At 44.0% G+C, this 20877-nt stretch overlaps 1 protein-coding gene across 1 annotated transcript in view; it reads left to right on the top strand.

The window, feature by feature from the left end:
* Positions 1-1743: 1743 nt before the first annotated feature.
* The window catches only part of chd5 (chromodomain helicase DNA binding protein 5), a 90264-nt gene continuing 71130 nt past the window's right edge, over positions 1744-20877 (top strand). The window contains exons 1-4 of the mRNA XM_041206992.1: positions 1744-1879; positions 9658-9760; positions 10591-10694; positions 14850-15004. Of these exons, the coding sequence (XP_041062926.1) occupies positions 1744-1879; positions 9658-9760; positions 10591-10694; positions 14850-15004 (498 nt within the window). The remainder of the gene's footprint in view (positions 1880-9657; positions 9761-10590; positions 10695-14849; positions 15005-20877) is intronic.

Here is a 20877-nt window from a genome sequence, read left to right as displayed (position 1 = left end):
CACCCTGACAAATCTGTCAATATAGTCACTCCATCCGGCTCCTGCCTTTTTAAAAATCCAACAAGGACTTTTTTTTATATCCCTTTCCACCCCCCCCACCCCCCTCTCTCCTGCCTTTTATTCATTTCAAAAGAAAAAAAATCCTCCTATTTTGCATTTCCTTCCTCTATATACAATCTGTCCCTTTCAGGATTTTTAATGTGAATTTTTCCGTGCCCCTTCCCTCATATCTGTCTCTTAAAAAATACATTTCATTTAACATTCAATGATGCCGGCATCTTTTGGCAATGAGGAGGACGGGATGGAAAACGATGAGGGAGCCCCAGGTAGGTGTTGATGAGGATCTCATTAATAATCATTTTCATGCTTAAGTTGTCTTTCGGTGCGGAAAAAAAGAAATGAGAATAGCCAGGCAGCAGCTCCCTTTATAGATACAAGAAAGAACATGTATACATTGAACAGAAATCTTAAAAAGCCCAGCAGCGAATGCCGGCAACTTCAGGGTTTGGCCAAGCCTGGAGTGTCTGCAGAAAGTGTGTGACGCCGAGGAGGAGGAGCGGGAGCCGGGGCCGCGGGAAGCCGTGATTCGGGGGGCTTCTCCTCGGCTTATTTCGCAAGTTTTTTTTTCCGGGTTCCTCTCCGCTTCCTTGTAGCCGCTGCCGCTGCTGCCGCCGGCACTTTGTGTTCGATGATACCCGTGGCGGGGGTCCGGAGCAAGAAGAAGGCTCTGATGCATATTCATTACTAATTCGTTGGATTTTAGTCATTTTAGAGAGAGAGAGAGAGAGAAGGGAGGGAGGGAAGGGAAGGAGGGAAAAAAAATGTTTTGATCCGTGTCTTTTCAAACGCTCCGTTAACGGGGAAGGCGGCTGTTTGAAACAGTGCAGTCACATCATTTCATTAACAAGAACGAAACAAAAGGGGACAATTTACCATAGCCCTCTAAATCCGTATCCAGCAGCACTTGACATACGTGGCTGAAAGCGTTGTAAATTACCGTTGTGTACGTTTCAAATCTTATCTTAATTCTCCCGTGCATTTTCTTAATCCATTTTGATTGAATTGTTGTATTATGGATCATGTTGACAGACGTGGGGACCTGTGCAGGAAACATAGTGTTCATACCCAATGACATTTGAATTACTCCTGTAGTACAATAACCTGGGATCTTGTCTCCCCCCCCCCCCCCCAATAATTTTAAATTAACGTTGTGTTAACTAGTTGCTGCATTTTTTTCCCCGGTGGAGGCGTGCAGTATCTGAACACGGCGTTGTGGGGGGGGGGGGGTTGGGGGGAGGGAAGGTGGAGATGCTGGTGTTTTTGTATCTCAGGATGCAAATTTATTGATCCCAACCGCTGGTCTTAATGTCTCGTCTTTTTTTTTCGTGGTACAATACCTGTTAAATTTATTGGATACTCCCCCCATCCATCCATCTCTCCCCCCCCCCCCCCCCCCCCCCCCCAAGAAAGGGGACCTTGATAGATCCCGTTCATAGAAACGGTCAGATAATTTTTGAGGGAGGTAAGTTCTGATGCTAAATGTCTGTCACACGTTTGATTACTAATTCTGGCATCGCATTTCTGGAAAGAGTTTTTTTTTTGTCAAATAAAAGGGCAAAGTTTCTGTAACTAATCCTTAGAGGGGGAGGGGGGGAAGGTGAGTGAGTTTGTGGGGGGTGCACTTAAAGATTTGTGGTTTGTTTTCTCTCCCTCCCTCTGCCCCATCAGCTCCTTTCCCCAATGATGAACAAATGTTATTCAAAGCAGGCCCATTATGACGTCACAAAGCCGGCCGCAATCTACCCTGCTGGCTGCTGGAGCCCCGCCCCCTCCTTTGCCCTCCCATTGGCTCGCCGGCTAATGGCTGGCTTGGTGATAGGTCAGCCACAGATGGTGACAAGTTTGGTTGAGCTTGCGCTGACATGTAGCAATTATTTGTATCCAAAAGGCAGAGAGAGAAAAAAAAATGCTCTTTTGTTTGAGCTGCTCCACAGCCCAGGACTGCTCCACCCCACTGCATGTCATTAGGTGGTGCCAGACCGCTTCCAAAGTTTATTTTATCCTCCTCTCTTTCCCCTTTCCCCTGCCCTCTGCATCCCCCCCCCAACTTTTCCTCCCCACTCTAAGATGGTGACATCTGACAAAAGCAGGGCACAGCCTACACTGGTGCCCCCTGCTGCCCCTTTGGTGCCTCACTCGAGCGCCCATTCTTTCTGTGTAAATCTTGACAGTTAAGTCACTTACTTTATGCCCCATGTGTGTGACACGCTTCCATCGCATGGACACCCATGCACGCCCCACAGGCGTGCACACTTTCCAGCAGGACTCCAGATATTTTAAAAAAAAAATGAAAGACGCGCCTCTCACGACCTTCGAACGTCCTAAAGTAGCCCATGAAGCACTTATTGAAGCGTAGCCGCTACTGTAATTTTGATAATGTGACAGCAAGTTTGTGCATAGCAAGGTCCCACAAACTGAATATAACAATGAGCAGATAATATCTCTTTAATGATGTTGATCGAGTGATAAATATTGATCATGACACCAGGGAGAACTGCACTGTTCTTGTTTGAACTATGAAGAAAAGTGTTGCTTTTTATTCATGTGGTTGTTGCTGGCTAGGGCTGGAATGTATTGGTCTATCTCTGGAACACCCTCCAGCCCCACAACCCTCAAATATCCAATTCTATTTCTGGCACCTTGGCATTCCTAATTTTAATTGTTTCACCGTTGGTGACTGTGCCTTCAGTTGCCAAGTCCCTAAATTTTGGAATTCCCTCCCTGGCTCTTTATTCTTTCATTCTTTAAGACACTGCTTTAAAACAAGTTTGTGGCATCTGCTTAATATGTGGCTTGGTGTCCACTTTTGCTTCAGAACTCTCCTGTGAAGCGCCTTAAGTTGTTTTATTCCATTCATACAGGTTTTTGTAGGTGATGATGGGCTGCATTTTTGACCTGCTGTTGTGTTTGATCCAGCTGAGTGGCCTGCTGGGCCAATTCAGACGGCATTCAAGACTCTCATGTTGATGTGGGACTGGGGTGTCATATAGGCCCAGAATGGCCAAGGATAGCAAGTTTTCTTCACTATTCATGGACATTAATGGACCAGAATTGTTCACAATACTCACGGTTCAGTCTGACTAGAACTGGCACATTGGTCAGGGTGTGGCCTAACTGGAGCTCTGTATAATTTGACCATTACCTTGAATGGATACTCCTGCTTTTGTTGGGTAGCTTAACATTCTATAGGCATTGTTGATTTTTTTTTGCCCTGCGTTGGTTGGACGTGTTAATTCTCTTAGACTCCCAACATTTCTTTCAACTTCATCCATGACTGTTGTGATGCCATTTGTGGAGTATGTGTTTGCCTATTTCTTCCATCTGCAGTATTTTACGCTTGTAAGAGTTTGCTGGTAACACAAAGATAGGCAGCACTGTAAGAAGTACATTTGGAAACATAAAAGTACAGGGAGATATTAATATCTTAAATGAATGGACAAAACTGTGGCAAATAAATCTCAATGTAGGCAAATGTGAGGCCATCCACTATTGTCCAAGAAGGGATAGAACAGAGTATCTTCTAAATGGTGAAAAGCCAGAAACAATGAATGTCTAAAGAGACATAGGGATCCCTGTAGGTAGATTATTATATGTTAGTAAAAGTTAAATTAAGAGCTGAGTTGTATTCTCTGGGATTTAGAAGGTTAAAGGGGTGATTTGAAAGATGTTGTCAAGGTATTAGGGGAACTGAAGGGGTAGATAGAGAGAGAGACTATTTCTGCTCGCTGGGGAATCTAGGACTAAGGGATGTAGGCTAAAAATTAGAGCCAGGCCGAGTGAAGTTAGGAAATGTTTTTACATACAAAAGGATGTTAGAAGTTTAGAACACTTTTCCACAAACAGCAGTTAATGTCAGGTCAATTGTTAGATTTCTAACTAACAAAGGTATTGAAGGAGATGGGACAAAGATGAATATATTGAGTTAGATCACAAATCAGCCATGGTCTCATTGAATGGCAGGACAGGCTCAAAAGGCTAAACGGCCTCCTCCTGTTCCTGTTTTCCTATCCCTGGATTATATTTCACCTGCCATATTTCTGTTCACATACCGTTTGTCCAAATCTCCCCCAGAAGCAAGAACCTAACCCCAACCCAGGCCTGATTTTGTTTATTCCCTTCCCGAGCTAATTGGCATGAAGTTCCTATCTTTTTCTTAACTGAACTCTGATAACTCTGCACACACTGGGACTTTAACCTAATGCTCTCCCAATACAGCACCTATTTCTTTGCTAGATGATTCCAAAGTTTTCGCCTCCACTATACTGTCTGGAAGTCTGTTTCAAGTGGTGATTGGTTTGTGTGACAAGTGGAAAATCTTCCTGATATCAATCCAGAAGTTACCTTTTACTAGTTTGAATGTGTGCCTCCTTGTCCAACTTCCACTGCTTAATTTACAGTAGAATTCTAGATGAATCCTTTCCACACTATTGATTATCTTTTATAATTCCATAAGGACATCTTGGACACATTTTTTTCCAGACTGAAGAGCCTAAGACTGTGCTAATAACTCATAGTCCTGACACTAGGAAATCAACTTTTTAGCTGTTTACACTTCCCCCAAATGTCTTCTTGTTTCTTCAGCATTGGTGTTGGCTGGAATATAACATTTAAAGTATCGTCTGAAATATGGCAACTCTGACAAGGCAGCTCTCCCTTTGTGTGAGAGAGTAGCTGCCTAGATTATCTAGTCTTGAGCCCACAACCTGCTAAAGTTTCTGGCACTGGAACATAGGAACCACAGAAAAGCCATTCAGTCCTTTGCACCTATTCTGCTGTTCAGTTAGGTCTTGACTGATCTGCAGATCAACTTGACTGATCAACTTCAGTTGGTATGAGAAGGAAGTCACAAAAAATGTCTGCCTTAGCCAGCAGGGAAGTTTTCAGCGAGCAACAAAAATTCAAATAAATTAATTTTATGTTGATTGTGAAGTTGGTAACTGTTGCCTTGTGAATTTTGTACTCATTGAGGCAGGGGACGTTGATGCTGTCCGATACAGCTTAAGTCTTGGGTTCCATTCCTGCTCTGTGCTGAGATAGTTGATCCTGGTTAGGGCAGTGTTTGCAGTACTATGCTTGGCCCCAGCACCCTTGGGCTATGTAGAGAGGAATATCAGTCAGTTGCCATTCCTGATTGACAAAGGAACACAAATGGGAGGGACCCAATCAGCCCCTTGAAACTGCTTCACTGTTCAATTAGATCATGGATGACCTGCACCTCAACTCCATTTTCCAGCCTTTGTTCCACATTTCTTGATATCCTAACTGAAATGAATCTATCAAATCTCAGTCATGAAGTTTTCTATTGACCCCCAGTATCTACAAGCTTTTTGGAGATGTAAGTTCTAGTTTCCCACTATAATATGTTGGGAAAGAGCTTCCTGATTTCAATCCTGAACGCTCTAGACCTAATTTTCAATCTTCTCGTTCTTGATTTCCCCCACCAGAGGAACTAGCTTCTCCCTATCTACCTTATCAACTCCTGTCATTTCGAACATTTCAATCAGATGGTCCCTCAATTTTCAAAACTTGAGGGAATACAAACCTAGTCTATACAACCTGACCTCACACCTCCATGGTATCAGTCTGGTGAATTTTCACTGCACCCGCTTCATGACCAATATATCTTTTTCCAAGGTACAGTGCCCAAAATTGAAAGCAGTATTCCAGCTGGGGGCTGACCAGAGCTGTATATAACTGGGTCTTTCTTTCCTCCCCTTTGAACTGTAGGCCCTTTGAGATAAAGACCAGAGTCTAGTAGTGCTTTTTGTATGGTCCACTTGAACTCCAGCAACCCCTATGGAAAGTACATGAGAATGTTGGGTGATAGGGTCAGATGTGGCCTTGATGCTGACCTTCTAATAGCCCTGTGTCTGGACTCTGGAGATGCATAGAAACCATTTGGGCGAAGAACTGGAGGGCAGTTATCTCTTGGCCTCTGCAAATAGAGGGTGGTGAGGGAGTAAGTTGGGTAATGATTTCCACTTGTGCAACTCCAGAGTGCAGCATGGCATTGGGTGTTTTGCTAGGCTCAAGGTGTCTTATTTTATATTTAAAGGCTCACTGCACAGTGCAAATTGTTTTGTTTTTACTATTTTACTAATATTCACCCCTACTCTTCCCTCAGTATTTCTTAGATTCTTAAGAATGTGTAGTTTTCTTGTTGAGGCAATGCTGTTTGGCTGAGATGCACTTACCCAACAGCAATTTACATAGCACTTTGGACATGTAATCAGAAAAAAGTTGACACTGAACCACATTAGGAGATATTAGGGCAGGTTTTGTCATAGAGGTAGCTTTTAAGGATTGTCTTAAAGGAGGGGAGAGAGTGCTGGAGGGTGAGGAGCTTTGGGGAGGAATTCCAGAGTTTAGGGCCTAGGTAACTGAAGGCACAGCCGGCAAAGACCTTGGCAGACGGACTAAAGACTGGAGGCCTTGGAAGACTGCAGATCCAGAGATAGTTACAGAGATAGGGAGGTTAGATCATGGAGGAATTTGAGAACAAGGATGAACATTTTATATTTCACTTGTTGCCTCAATGGACAGGACAGTGGAGCCTGGAACCTCCTGCCCCATGTAGCTTTGTACCATACCCAAGAACAGGACTAAACGTTAGTTTAAGGATCAACTACTCAGTTAAGTTTCTTTGAATGCCTCTGGGACTTTCTTTGGATTTAGCATGGCAAGGTGCCCTCTCTGTTTAGTTGACATGCAAATTCTGGCTCCAGACAAACAAAAAGTCGCAACACTTGTGAGGAGGTGTGAGAGATCTTGTTGCTTTTCCAGTTGTACTAAGAATGAGGTGTGAAACTCTGCTGAGTCTGTTTAGTCTTTTTTTCTCATAGATTGGAAGATGTGTAATTAGCAACTCCCAACCCCCACCCTCAGTCTCTCGAAGTAAACTTACTATTGCCTGAACAAAAACAGAATTACCTGGAAAAACTCAGCAAGTCTGGCAGCATCGGCGGAGAAGAAAAGAGTTGACGTTTCGAGTCCTCATGACCCTTCGAAACGTCTTTTCTTCTCCGCTGATGCTGCCAGACCTGCTGAGTTTTTCCAGGTAATTCTGTTTTTGTTTTGGATTTCCAGCATCTGCAGTTTTTTTGTTTTTATTACTATTGCCTGAGTCTGGTACAGGCAGAGGAACTCAGTGCTGTCGTTGGCCTTCTCAAATGGTGTGACAAATTCAGATTTAACTCCCAACATCCATTTGACTCTCATCTTTATTTCTTCCAGTTATCTGCCAGCACTATTTTTCTCACTTCCTGAAGTGGTAACACCTGGCTGGGTTACAGTTTCAGTGGCCTTAGGTTCTTTGCCCCAAGTGTCTATTATTCATGTGTGACCATAGGGGCATCAGAGTAGAGCGAAGGCCCTCCACAGGACATCTACTCAGAAACTGTCCAGCATGATAGTGATTGGGTGATGGAATCTGGCTATTAATTTTTTTGCCCACCTTCCCCTTCTCCTCTCATCACCCCTGTCAGCATATCCCAGGAGTGCTAAGGCTCATTACAGTACTCCAGCTATCCATGGCTGAGATCAGCTAACGCAAGAGAGGTAAAGACTAAACCTGTGTATGTTAGCTCCTCCATGCCTTAAATGTCAGCCATTGTGGCTCAGTTGGTCGCATCCTTGCCTCTGAGTTAGAAAGTTGTGGGTTCAAAGTCCCCATTCTAGAGTATTGAGCAGAAAATTTGGGCTTCAACCACTGAGGGAGTGCTGCCTTTCGGACGAGATTTTTAAACTGAGGCCCTGTATGCCTTCCCAGCTGGGCATAAAAGATGCCACTGCAATATTTGAAGACAAGTAGGGGAGTTCTCTCTGGTGCCCTGACCGATATTTATCCTTTGACCACCATCACTAGAACAGACATCTGGGCATTATCATGTTGTTTGTGGGAGTTTGTTGCGCACAAACTGGCTGTTCCTTTTCTTACATTATCACTATTGTTGGCATCGGCTGGCCTTCCATTCCAGGGTGACGTCTACTTAGGGTCCCGAGTTTCGGCCGTGGATCTTCATGTAACTGAGCAGGTTGATTTTTGACCCACAGATCTTTGGACATATGGGGCAGGGCAACCCACGATGCAGTGGGATCCAGAGTGCAGGATTTGCTTGCTATTTTACCGCAGTAAACTGCTTTGGGAAATCAAAAGTCTCTTCTTCCTTAGTCCGCCGGATGAGGGAACCCTGGCAGTGTGTTGGCTGACCCTGGAAAGGCCTCGATATTAAAATTCTCAAGAGGGAATTGAATAAATGCATGATGGGAAAACCTTACAGGGCTATGGGGGAAGAACAGGAAAGTGAAATTAATTAGAGATGAAAACAAAAAACTGCGGATGCTGGAAATTCAAAACAAAAAATAAAAAATAAAAAATACCTGGAAAAACTCAGCAAGTCTGGCAGCATCGGCAGAGAAGAGTACAGTTGACGTTTCGAGTCCTCATGACTCTTCAACTGAACAGAACAGACCCTTCTGTTGAAGGGTCATGAGGACTTGAAACGTCAACTGTACTCTTCTCTGCTGATGCTGCCAGACCTGCTGAGTTTTTCCAGGTATTTTTTATTTTTTGTTTTGAAATTAATTAGATTGCTCTATCAGTCAAAGATTTGTCAGAGTCCAAATAGCCGGCACCTTTGCTGAATCATTCTGTGATTCCCCCTTCTTTTCAAATCCCTCTGTGGCTTCGTCCCTCACCACCTCCATGACTACCTCCACCCCTGGAACTATCCAAAGATCTCCGTGTTCCTCCAGTTTTAAACTCCTGCACGCCCCTGACTTTAATCGCTCCGCCATTGGTGGCCGTCTCTTCAGCTGCCTGGACTCCCAAGTTCTGGAATTCCCTCCCTGTAATCCTCTTTGTCTCTCTACTGATCTCTTCCCCCTTTGAGATGCCCCTTAAAACCAAGTCTTAGGTCACCTGTTCTAATATCTCCTTAATGTGGCTTGGTGTCAGATTTTGTTTGATAACGCCCTGGTGAAGTACCTTGGATGGGATGTTTTACTATGAAAAGGCACTATATAAATGCAAGTTGTTGTTGTTGTTTACTGTGCTGTGTCATGGTGGTGATCTCTGCTGTACAGTGTGCAAGGGTGTGACGAATGTTTGCCACATGTTCATGATCGTGGCATCGAAAATGCTTGAAACTCTCGGCTTTGAAGAGTGGCCTCCACCCTGCACAATACCTGCCTCTCACCCTTTCCCACTCGCAGTGACCTGATGTGTATTTCCAGCATCTTTTGTGTGTTTCTCTCTTCTCGGGTTCCTGATATGTAGCTTTAGAAAAAAATTAAAATAAGCTCTGACCCTTTATGAAGGCAGTGTCCCTTAAATTTGTGTATTATTTTCAGTAATGGATTTGAGGCCAGTTTGCTGCCTGTCCCCACTCTCAGTGTCCAGGCTGAGATAGTAATTCCAGTAGGGCACTTATAGCATTGCCCAAGGAATTAGAAATTATACAGCTGGGTGATAGTATTCGATCAGGAAACTATTTGCTTTTCCCTGACTAAGCTGTCCTGCCACGACTCTACCCTCTAGCCTGGCAGAGGATTGATAGAATTGCAGGCTGTTTTTCTGTTTCTGTGTGCCTATTTCAGGTGTATGCGTCTTAAATGCTCCTGAACCTCCCCCGCCGTCACCCAGAGTCACTGACACAGGTGGGTTCCACTGTCAGCAGTTGCTCCTTAGCACATTGTCCAGGTAACCATACTGAGTTTGTACAGAGTAGTGATGAGCTGTTCAACAGTTGAGGGCATTGCCCTCTCTGCCCCCCCACCCACACATCCCTCCCCTTCTACTCTCTATCACCAATTTATTGGATTTTATGTGGTTATGCTTCCAGTAATCTCTGTTGGTACCTGGAGAGATTCAAACCAACACTTTTAACCCTTGTGATCAGTGACCATGAGCAGGAATCCAGGCTGAATTCTAGTTTCCATCTCAAAAAGAATTCAATTGGCTTTAAAGCTACATTGGGACGTTTGGAGATCTTTAAAGACATTTTATAAATACAAGTTTTTTTTTGTTTCTTTATTACTGACCACTCGATTGTTTCTCTTTCCACCTCTCCTCCTCCTCCTGCTGTTTGCCTTTTCTCCTCTTCCTGTTACCCTCTCCTTCTTCTGCCCCACACTACACAGAGCCCCAACCTCCCTCTATCTAGAAAGTGGTTGGATGTTCCTTGCCCTTTGCCCTCCTCATTATTGATTGGGTTGTTGTCTTGGGCCTGGAGCATATATTCTGATGGGTCTTGATGACTGCTTCCGCACCATGATGCTGGTATTTCCATGGTAGCGAAATCTGGTGCTGTTAATCATGTTACTCACTATTTCAGCAGGTAATCCATGAAGTAAAGCCCACACATCAATCAGAATGCATTTTGCTTTCTGTCTTACTATTTTACCAACAAGCCCCGAGAAAGTTCACACACTTGTTACAGAGAAAGTTCACCTGCATACACTGCAAATATGAGTATTGAGATCATATAACCAAATGATCGTGTCTATAACTCATTTCTATTTATTCATTAGAAGTCAGTTAGCCACATCTGGATTCTCAATTAGCCACATGTGGCTAGATGTTAATGTATTGGACAGCACTGAAATGAAGTACAAAGGACTGTCATACAAACCCAGTAGGACTTTGCCTGCAAGTATCATCAAGGGCCATTTCTAGGCATCTGTTGCTAAATGAATCATTGATAATACAGTATAGTAGAAAAATAGCTTGTCATCACAGTAGTTCATCAGAGAATGGCTGCCAGCATCACTCTGACCTTGAGCGAGATGTTACCTCTTACTATTGGCTCCCCACACAGGAAGGAATGGTCCACTCTTGGGGGCAATCTGAGTGACATTGTGCCCTGTTGACATTCTGCCTTGCCCTTCATCCTATCAGAACTGTCCTGCCTCTTCATTAATGGGAATTCTTGAGGCTTTGGGGGCTCAATCAAAGTTAACCGAGGATTGTTCAGCTCACTGTGCGATGCCACATCTGGAAAGTGTAGCAGAAGCATTGGCTTTGGGTTCTGATAGTGGCTAAACTTCAACAAAATTGATAATCAAAGGCAGGGTTTGAACAGTAAGATTGTGCGGGGTGTCAATCAATTTATGGGTTACAAACCATTCAGGGGATCATCTAATTAGTAGTGACAAAGGAAACTGCTATTTACCTTGTGAAGTTTAAGACACTGAAAAAGTTGTCAAGAAAACATAGAATGTATATGAATGAGGATTAACTGCTGTGTGTGATGTTGAAAGGAATGGATTAAGAATATCATTTACACGTAGTTTGTAATAATAGAGATCTCCACATAGAGTTGTGTTAGTGAGGACTAAGCATATCTCACTGTACCCTAGGAGTGCTCCCATGTGTCTGCCGTCCTTGTCCTTCTAGAAGGTAGTGGTGGTGGGTTTGGAAGGTGCTGTTGAAGCAGCCTTGGTGAGCCCCTGCGGTGCATTTTGTACATGGTACACACTGCTGCTACTGAGCACCATCACCCGGAAGTTCCCCTCCAATCCACTCACCATCCTGACTTGGAGATATATCACCGTTCCTTCACTGTTGCTGGGTCAAAATCCTGGAACTCCCTTCCTAACAGCACTGTGGGAGTACTTACACCACATGGACTGCAGCAGTTCAAGAAGGTTGTTCACCACCACCTTCTCAAGGGCAATAAATGCTGGTCCAGCCAGCAAAGCCTACATCCCATGAATGAATAGGAAGGGATTGATGAATGTTTAGCAGTTTACTTTCAGTACAGTGTTTGGGGTGACTTCTGTCTTTGACTAGATTAGGTTATGACCTGTGTTTGTATCTTGGACCTTGTTTAAAGGAAGAAAGACTTCTATTTCTTTCCTGCCTTTCATGTCCTCAGGATGTCCCAAAGAGCTTTGCAACCAACCAGATGCTCTTGGGATCTTTTACCCCTATCTGAGAGGGCAGATATGGCCTTGATTTAACGCTTCAATGATGAAACATGAAAGGGCTCTGAAGAAGAGTCATATGGACTCTAAATATTAACTATGTTTCTCTCTCCGCAGATGCCGTTAGACCTGCTGAGTTTTTCCAATATTTTCTGTTTTTGTATGGAAGAAGGGTCTCCTAGTTTACTCAGTTGGTTAGGGATGTATGATATATTGTATACAACCAGTAGGGTCCTGGGTTAATCCCTGGTCCACAAGGGGTTAGCCAATCTCTGGCCAGACTGCATCGCGCCATCACTGAAAGAATCGAGTGTGGTTGTATTTTTAATTGAAATGTGACAATGTCGACAGTTATTGCCCATTCGTGTTGCTGAGAGGAGCCGTTGCATTTCTGTAGCACCTTGCGTGACCTTGGAATGTCCCAAAGTTCTTTACAACCAATGAAGTATTTTTGAACTGTAGTCACTGTTATGATGTAGGAGTGGGGTGTCTGACAAGGGGTAATATGCAGAGCCAGCTATGGGGGCTTCTGGTAGGATGAAGACTAGACCAAGTGAGGGTGACAGCTTTGATTCCTTAAAGGACATTTACGAGCTGATTGGATTTTTGTAACAATCCAGCTGGTTTAAGAATTTTCTTTTGCGCTTGCCCATAAGTGACCAGATTACTGAAACTGGAAATTGCGGAGCAGTGAACCAAGAGTGATGTATTGGGTGGGGAAAGCACGTTAGACAGTGCACCATCATTGCTCATCTGAAGAGCATGGAGAAAGTAAGGAGGGGTGTGCTGGGACTATTCCATGAATCACCATGGATTTAGAAGAAGGACCTGCCTCACTCACTGCTGCAGTCCTTTGAGGAGGTAACTACCTTGTGCTCAAGGGCTAAGCAGGTGATATTATTTGCTTGGATAATTAGAAGACATTTGTTAAAAATTTCACAAGTGAAGCTTTTAATGAAGATTAAGACACGGGTAGTTAATAACAGCTAAACTAACTGGATACCTGGCTTGTTGATCAGGTGGGGAAAGCTCTGTCTAGGGCAAGTGATTAGGGGAGTTTCGCAAGAGTCTATTCTGGGAACCTCACTGTTCCCAAGTGATTTGGAGGAGATTTATTTAATTATTAACTCTGCTGGTGATACCAAGATACTTGATTAGTAGATAAATCCAGCTAACATTTCCTATGATGTTTGAGGCGAACAATTATAATCCTTCCATGAAAAATAAAGCCTTACTGCTGCAGTTTCTTTTTCCCTCTAATTCTTCATATGTGAGGCTAGGCAGTGCATCAGCAGGATATGCAACTGTCCCAGAATTCTGCACTCCTTCAGCCCTACAACCCTCCAGGATCCCTGCATTCCTCCATTTCTGGCCTTGTGCATCCCTGGTATTCATTGCCTCACCATTAGCAGCCATGCTTTCAGCTGCCTAGGCCCTTAGCTGTGGAAATTCCTCCCTAATCCTCTCCACTTCACCATCTCCTTTAGGGCACTCCTTAAAACTTACTTCCCTAAAGGGAAGCCAGATCAGCATGAGGGAGAAAAGAGTGGAACAATATTGTTATGTTCCCAGTACAGATTGCTAACTTTTTTAAAGAGATGGATTTCCCAGCGACCAATGGAAATAACTGAAGGACAAGGTTTCACCTTTTAAGATTTTTACTGTAACAAACAAACTAAAGTGAACTAGACTAAACATTACTTAACAAACAAATAATATACCAAACTAAAGAAAGGTACTTTTGCAACAACTAATTAACACAATCAAAATATGCTGTACAAAACGGTTTTATTTTATGCCAGACTTCTGGCAGAGTGTAGCAATACAAAATTAAATCCCAAGTTAATCCCAGATTTCCAGCAAGTTTACTTCTCTCTGTCCTGCCAGCTCGAATCTTCCAGTGCCCTCCGAAAATCATTCCACTTAGTCTGAGCATTCCAGATTCGACTTTGAACAGCAGGGCCCACCTTGGCGACTCCTTGTTCCTTAAATCTTCATAGGTCTGGTCAGCCCTGTCCCCTTCCTTTTGAATAGAAACCAACTTTTACAAATATTTTGTTTAGTTGCTAACACAAGAACAGTTCACACTACTCTCCACAGCAGCAGCTGCTGCTTTCCGGCACAGGTGTAATTATTTTGTGTCTCTTATTCTTCCTCTGTGTCTGTCTCCAAAAGCAGCTGTTCCTTTTCCTCTGTCAAGGTTTGAAAACTGTCACTTGTTTTTCAATAGGTTTGAGTTTCCTTCCCCATGACAACCAGATCACATGGGCCTGTCTTCAGGCAGAGATTTAGAATGATTGCCTTTCCCCCTCTCCAGAACGTTCTGTTTCACCTTAAATTAAATGAGACATTTTAAAACATAACTGTCTTGCAGAGTCACACATTTGTAACAATAGAATTAAATGAAGATGGGTGGGAAGAGGCTTGTGTAGAGCATAGTCACTGCCATAGACTAGTTGGTTTCAGTACTGTGTACATTTTTTTATACCACTTAGATCAAATGTTTGGTCACCTGTTCTCATATCTCCTTATGTGTGGCATTGTCAAATTTTATTAAATAACGCTCCCGTAAAACTCCTTGTGACATTTTACTACCATAAATGCAAGTTATTGTTTGCCCAACAAGAAAGAATCTAATAAGCAGTCCATCATGGACACAGATGTTTCAGGTTTGATAGTGAAAGTATTGTTTCTTTACGTAGTGAGTCACTGAGACCTGTAACTAACTGGTAACCGATACATGCACATCCTCACCCTCAAACTAAATTATTTTGATGTCTTTCTTGTGGGAGAGTGTGGACCTCCTCCAGTCTGATGCAGTTAGTCCTTGGTTGAACGCTGAAAGTCTTTCTTGATTTCCACAGAGGAGGAGGAGGAGGAAGAGGAGGAGGAGGAGGAGGACGAGGAAGGTCGCGAAGCAATGTTTTCTGAAGAAGAGCCAGCCAAAGTGAAGAAAAAAAGGAAACCACGGAAACAGAAAGAGAACAAGACTCCCAAAATGAAGAAGAGAAAGAAAGAGGTAGTGTGGAGGAGAACCATGGCCATACTAAGGTTATTGAAGGAAGGAATCAGAGGGATTATAGCTACGCTGAGGCATTTGGGGGAAAAGAAGGGGATTACAGCCATATGGAGGAAATTTGTGGGGAAAAGAGAGATTTCGGCGAGGCTGGGGTAATTGGGGGATGAGGGAGTCATTGCAATGAGGCTGGGGTAATTGGGGATGAAGGAGAGATGGATTGCAGCGAGGCTGGGGTAATTGGGATGAAGGAGAGACGGATTGCAGTGAGGCTGGGGTAATTGGGGATGAAGGAGAGATGGATTGCAGCGAGGTTGGGTTAATTGGGATGAAGGAGAGACGGATTGCAGCGAGGCTGGGGTAATTGGAAGTCGAGTACTAATGACAGCTAGCATTTTTACCTCACCTTTTTAGTGTCAAAAAGGCCGTTTTACAGATCGGTAAGAAATAAATAAAACTATCAGAGAGTTAGAGGAATGGACTGTGAGCCATAAGAGTTAAATTGACCACAATCATGGAAGAAAAGATGACTCTTGTGAATATTTTTAAAGATGGATTGGGAAGTGGAGAGAGCTTCAGTGAGGGAGTTCCAGGCAGTAGGACTGAGTGACTGAAGGTTTTGCCACCAATAGTGGGGTGAAGTGAGGGGATTGAACAAAGGGTCTGAGGGACTGAAGGCGTGGGAAAGGATATATAACTGGAGGAGGTTGCTGAACCAGGATGAATCAAGGCTGTGGACTTGTTGACGAGGATGATGATTTCAAATTTCATGTATCTGGGAATAGGACACTAGTGTAGAGCAGCAAAGTAAGGACTGATGAGTGAGCAGGACTTAATAAAAAAGAAAGGCTTGTATTTGTATCGCACTTTTCACGACCACTGGGCATCTCAAACGATTTACAGCCAATGAGGTATTTTTGAAGCGTAGTCACCGTTGTAATGCAGCCACAGCTGACACAGGATGTAGAGAAGTTGGAGCTTATGGAGGATAACAAGGAGGCCACTGGAGAAATAGAGTCCAAGGACAACAAACTGCTTAAGGGTATCAGTGACAATGGAGATAGTATTTTTCTCGATTACATACTGCCCCTTGGCCCACATCATCCAGAAGCACAGAGTTAGTTTTTATATGTATGCTGGTGACACCCAGCTCTACCTCATGATCATCTCCTCGACTCCTGCACTGTTGCTGAATTATCAGACTGCTTAACCAACAGCCAGTACTGGATGAGCAGAAATTTCCTCCAATTAAATATCGGGGAAGACTGAAGCCATGGTTTTCATTCCCCCCTCCAAACTCTGTTCCCTAGGTACCGACTCCATCCTTCCCCCTGGGTCTGAGATTAAACTAGTCTGTTGCTAACCTTAGTGGTGACACCAAGACTGCTTATTTCCACCCCTGTAACATTGCCCGCATCCTCCCGTGTCTCAGCTCATCTGTGGCTGAGACCCTCATTCATGCCTTTCTTACCTCTAGACTTGACCATTCCAACTCATTCCTGGCTAGTCTTCCACATTCTACCCTCCGTAAACTTGAGATCATCCAAAGCTTTACTGTCCGTGCCTTAGAAACATAGAGACATAGAAAATAGGAGCAGGAGTAGATCATTTGGCCCTTTGAGCCTGCTCCACCATTCAATATGATCTTGGCTGATCTTCTATCTCAACGCCGTACTCCCGCTTTCTCCTCATAACCCTTAACACCTTTAGTGTTCAGAAAACTATCTATTTCTTCCTTAAATATATTCAGTGATTTGGTATCCACAGACCTCTGTGGTAGAGAATTCCATGGGTTCACCACCCTCTGAGAGAAGAAGTTTCTCCTCATCTCAGTCCTAAATGGCCAACCCCATTTCCTGAGACTGTGACCCCTCGTTCTAGACCTTCCAGCCAGAGGAAACATCATCCCTGCGTCCCTGTCAGAATTTTATACATTTTAATGAGATCCCCTCTCATTCTTCTAAACTCCAGTGAATACAGGCCTAGTCAGCCCAGGAATCAGTCTGGTGAACCTTTGCTGCACTCCCTCTATGGCCAGTATATCTTTCCTTAGATAAGGAGACCAAAACTGAACACAATACTCCAGTTGTGGTCTCACCAAGGCCCTGTACAGCTGCAGTAAGACATCCTTGCTCCTGTACTCAAGTCCTCTCGAAATGAAGGCCAACATACTATTTGCTTTCTTAACTGCTTGCTGTACCTGCATGCTTGCTTTCAGTGATTGGTGTACAAGGACACCCAGGTCGCTTTGTACATCAACATTTCCCAATCTATTACCATTTAACTCACAGCAAGTCCTGTTCCACTATCAAGCCTGTGCTCGCTGACCTATATTGGCTCCCTCCATGGCCTCGCCTCTCCCTATATCTGTAATCTCCTCCAGCCCCATAAACCTTGGCTCCTCTAATTCTGGCCTTTTGTGTATCCCCAGTAACAATTGCTCCACCATTGGTGGCCATGTCTTCAGTTGGTTAGGCCCCAAGCTCTGGAATTCCCTCCCTACACCTCATTGCCTCTCTCCCTTGCTTTCCTCCTCTTAAGACACTCCATAAAACCTACCAAACTTTTGCTCATCTGACCTAATATGTCCTTATGTGGCTCGGTGTCATATTTTGTTTTATAATGCTCCTGGAAAATGCCTTGGGACATTTCATTATGCTAAAGGTCCTTTATCAATATGTTGTTGTAGGGGGAAGAAATGCTGTGGAAGCCAGCAGTCTTGGTAACAGGTGAGATGTGGAATTTGCAGCCTAGCTCTTAAACAGGGCACCGAGGTTTTACCTGGTCTATTTCAGTGAGTGGCTGTTGAGGCTAGTGGAGTTAGCCTTATGAAAGTGGAATTTATGACCATGTTCAATCAGAAAAACTAGATAGTGGACAGGTAGTGTGACTGCACAGGGAAGGATACTGATGTTTCAGAGAGACTTCTAAAAATTCATTCATGGGATATGGGTGTTGCTTTCTAGGCCAGCATTTATTGCCCATCCCTAATTGCCCTTGAGAAGATGCTGGTGAGCTGCCCTCTTGAATTGCTGTAGTCCCTGCTGTTAGGGAGGGAGTTCTAGGATTTTGACCCAGTGATGGTGAAGGAATGGCAATATATTTCCAAGTCAGGATGATGAGTTGCTTGGAGGGGAACTTCAAGATGGTGGCGTTTCCACGTGTCTGCTGCCCTTGTCCTTCTAGATGGTAGCGGTTGTGGGTTTGGAAGGTGCTGTTTAAGGAGCCTTGGTGAGTTTCTGCAGTGTATCTTGTAATGCGTCAGTGGTGGAAGGAGTGAGTGTTTGTGAATGGAGTGCCAATCAAGTGGGTGGCTTTGTCCTAGATGGTGTCAAGCTTCTTGAGTGTTGAGGGAGTTGCACTCATCCAGGCAAGTGGAGAATATTCCATCACACTCCTGACTTGTGCCTTGCAGTTGGTGGACATGCTTTGGGGAGTCGGGAGGTGATTTAGTTGCCGCAGGATTCCTAGCCTCTGACCTTGCTCTTGTTGCCACGGTACTTATATGGTTAGCTTCTGGTCAATGGTAACCCCCAGGATGTTGATAGTGGAGGATTCAGCGATGGTAATGTAATTGAGTGTCAAAGGGCAATGGTTAGATTCTGTCTCATTGCCTGGCATTTGTGCACAAATGTTTTTTGCCACTTACCAGCCCAAACCCGAATATTGTTCAGGTCTTGCTGCATTTGGACATGGACTACTTCAGTACCTGAGGAGTAGCGAATGGTGCTGAGCATTGTGCAATCATCAGTGAACATCCCCACTTCTGACCTTATGATGAAAGGAAGTTCATTGATGAAGCAGCTGAAGATGTTTGGGCCTAGGACACTACCCCGAGGAACTCCTACAATGATGCCCTGGAACTGAGATGATTGACCCCCAAACAGCCACAACCCACTTCCTTTGTGCTGGGTATGACTCCAACCAGTGGATAGTTTTTCTCCTGATTCCCATTGACTCCAGTTTTGCACAGGCTCCTTAATGCCACACTCTGTCAACTGCTGCCTTGATGTCAAGGGCAGTCGCTCTTGCCTTACCTCGAGTTCAGCTCTTTTGTCCATGTTTGAACCAAGGCTGCAATGAGATCAGGAGCAGAGTGACCCTGGTGGAACCCAAACTGAGTGTAAGTGACCAGGTTATTGTAGATTCATTCAGGTGCTACCTGGTGTGAGGAAATGCAAATATCAAGAAAGACTTGAGAAAGTTTTTTTTTAGGTTAGAACAACCCAGATTACAGGGTGACATAAAGAAGCATTAACAGTTTTGAAAGGATGGGGCAGGGCAAGTAGAATCAGACTTCTTCCAGTAGATGAGGCAGCCAAAAACAGGGAGGTTTGGGAGCAAAAGATATAAGGGGGAAATGGTGGCGTAGTGGTAACATTGCTGAACTAGTAATCCAGAGACCCAGGCTAATGCTCTGGGGACACGGGTTCTAATCCCACCATGGCAGCTGGTGGAATTTGAATTTAGCTAATAAATCCGGAATATAAAGTTAGTTTCATCGTCACCGTTACTAACACTATCATTGGTGGTTATAAGAACCTATATGGTTCATTAATGTCCTTTAGGGAAGGAAATCTGCCGTCCTTACCTGGTCTGGTCTATATGTGACTCCAGACCCACAGCAATATGGTTGACTCTTGACTGCCCTCTGAAATTGCCTAACTAACCACTCAGTTCAAGAGCATTTTGGTATAGGCAACATACTCTGGCCTTGTCAGTGATGCTCACAACCCATGAAAGAATAAAGAGAAAAAAGAATTAGTTTAGAGAGTGGGCAAAACTCCCTCAAACACAATTGTAAGGCTGAGGAATTTACTACCGTTCTGCCTCATCCACAATGTCAGTATTTGAGATCAGGTTGGAAGGTGGGGGGGTGAAGGGGTCTGGAAACAGGACAGTTTACCTATTTGTTTGTTTGGAGGGTAAAAGGCAGTGCAGACTGTTTGGGCTGAATGGTCTGTTTCCATGTTATAACTTTTATTTATTAAGGGTGTAGTTTCAAGGTAACGTGGTCCAGGGTAAAATCTTGAAAGTGATGGGATGTAATGCAAGTGTGACCATGTTATTGTTACAGAAGCTGCGGCAATTCTGATTTTTTAAGAAGCAGCTGGCCTCTGCCAAAGAGAGGTGGAAGAGTGGTCTTTGGCTGAGAACAAGGTTAAGCTTAGCTGCAACAAAAATAAAAATAGCTGGAAAAACTCAGCAGGCCTGACAGCATCCGCGGAGAGGAACTGAGGTTCTGATGAAGATTCATACGGACTCGAAACGTTAACTGTATTCCTCTCTGCGGATGCTGTCAGGCCTGCTGAGTTTTTCCAGCTATTTTTATTTTTGTTTCAGATCTCCAGCATCTGCAATATTTTGCTTTTATCTTAAGCTTAGCTGCAGTGTTCTTCCCGAGTTGTTTGCCGATTAGCCACTGTCTAGGCTTGGAAGAAAAGAAAGCCTTGTACTTCTTATAATGTCTTTCATCACCTCAGGATGTCTCAAAGCGCTTTACAACCAAGAAAGTACTTTTGAAGTACAGTCACTGTTATAATGTAGGAATTTGCACTTGTGTTCTCACAAACAGCAGTGGGATAAATGACCAGATAATTTAGTAATATTGACTGAGGGATAAATATTGGCCAGGACTCTGGAGACAACTCCCTTGCTCTTCTCCGGAATAGTGCATTAGGAGTTCACTTGAGAGGGCCGATGGGACCTGAGGTTGATGTCCCATTTGAAAGACGGCACCTCTGACAGAGCAGCACTCCCTCAGAATCAAGCAGGGGTGGGTGGCTGGTAGCCACCGAGATTAAGTGCTCAAGTCTTGAGATTGGGGCTTGAACCCACAACCTTGTGACATAGGTGGGAGTGTCGCCCACTTGGCT

This window comes from Carcharodon carcharias, chromosome 15, assembly GCF_017639515.1.
Source record: "Carcharodon carcharias isolate sCarCar2 chromosome 15, sCarCar2.pri, whole genome shotgun sequence".
In the NCBI taxonomy this organism is placed as follows: domain Eukaryota; kingdom Metazoa; phylum Chordata; class Chondrichthyes; order Lamniformes; family Lamnidae; genus Carcharodon; species Carcharodon carcharias.
The sequence above is the reverse complement of the archived record's forward strand: the minus strand, read 5'-3'. Positions and strand labels throughout refer to the sequence as shown.